The sequence below is a fragment of the Trichechus manatus genome, unplaced genomic scaffold, assembly GCF_000243295.1.
Source record: "Trichechus manatus latirostris isolate Lorelei unplaced genomic scaffold, TriManLat1.0 scaffold00039, whole genome shotgun sequence".
NCBI classification, from domain to species: Eukaryota; Metazoa; Chordata; class Mammalia; order Sirenia; family Trichechidae; genus Trichechus; species Trichechus manatus.
The window spans coordinates 5051654-5052661 of record NW_004443975.1 but is presented as its reverse complement, the minus strand read 5'-3'; the positions used below and the strand labels follow the sequence as shown (position 1 = coordinate 5052661).

Below are 1008 nucleotides of genomic sequence, written 5' to 3'. Positions count from 1 at the left end.
TCCAAAAGCCCATAAAAATGGTAGTAAAGGAATTTTGAAAGGGAACAAGTACACAAAAATGAAAAGCTGGGTGGAGAGGGGCATTAATGGACAATTGTAGAAGAGTGTTGATAGAGAAGGGGGAGCAAGGAAAGCACACACGCGGCTGTAGAGAACAGGGAGCAGGTCTGCCTGGCAGGATCCTGGGAATCATCTAACTTAGAAATGGGAATGAAAAATCAAACTGAAAGTGGGAAGAATAATTAAAGGTGTTCTCCCTGATGACTTCCTGTTCTGAATTGTACCAATTGCTTCCTCACAAATTGTTCTGCTGTCTTCCTTATATTTCTTTTTACTGGGCTCCAGGATTGTTTTCAACATTTCCTATGAACACATCTTTCTCTTTCTTAGATTCTATCTTTGTCCTGCTGGAGTGCATTCTCAACTAGCTGCTTCCAAAAGTATTGTTCCCCTAGACACATTTGAAAACTTTGTGGGGGACATTTTTGGTGATCGCATTGTCTAGAGGAGAGGTACTTGAAAACTTGAGTCCTTGAAAATGAGTGAAAATGATTTTTTTTCTTTTGCCCTTTTACTTGACTGATAATTTGACTGGCTAATGAATTCTAGGTTCAAAATCATTTTCACCAATATCTGAGAACTGCTTAAATTATTTCTAGCCTCCATGATTGTTGATAAGACAGCCAGTAGCAGTCTGATTCTTATTCATTTAAGGATGCTTAGAAATTGGTAAAATTTGATTTTGAGTGAATATTGCAAATATACACAAATACGTTTACAAATAAATTGCTTGAAATATTTCATATTGTTTAATTTGTATTTTTCAGACAATGAATGATTTTGACTATTTGAAACTACTAGGTAAAGGCACTTTTGGGAAAGTTATTTTGGTTCGAGAGAAGGCAAGTGGGAAATATTATGCTATGAAGATTCTGAAGAAAGAAGTTATTATTGCAAAGGTAAATTTAATTACCAAATTTTTGTTTGCCATGTTCATATGTGTGTATG

General features: G+C 35.4%; 1 protein-coding gene across 6 annotated transcripts in view; it reads left to right on the top strand.

The window, feature by feature from the left end:
• AKT3 (AKT serine/threonine kinase 3) overlaps nucleotides 1-1008 on the top strand; it is a 137175-nt gene that overhangs the window by 6609 nt on the left and 129558 nt on the right. For all 6 annotated transcript variants that reach the window (XM_023730897.1, XM_023730894.1, XM_023730896.1 and 3 more), the window contains exon 2: nucleotides 828-959. In XM_023730897.1, coding sequence (XP_023586665.1) covers nucleotides 828-959 — 132 coding nt within the window. The remainder of the gene's footprint in view (nucleotides 1-827; nucleotides 960-1008) is intronic.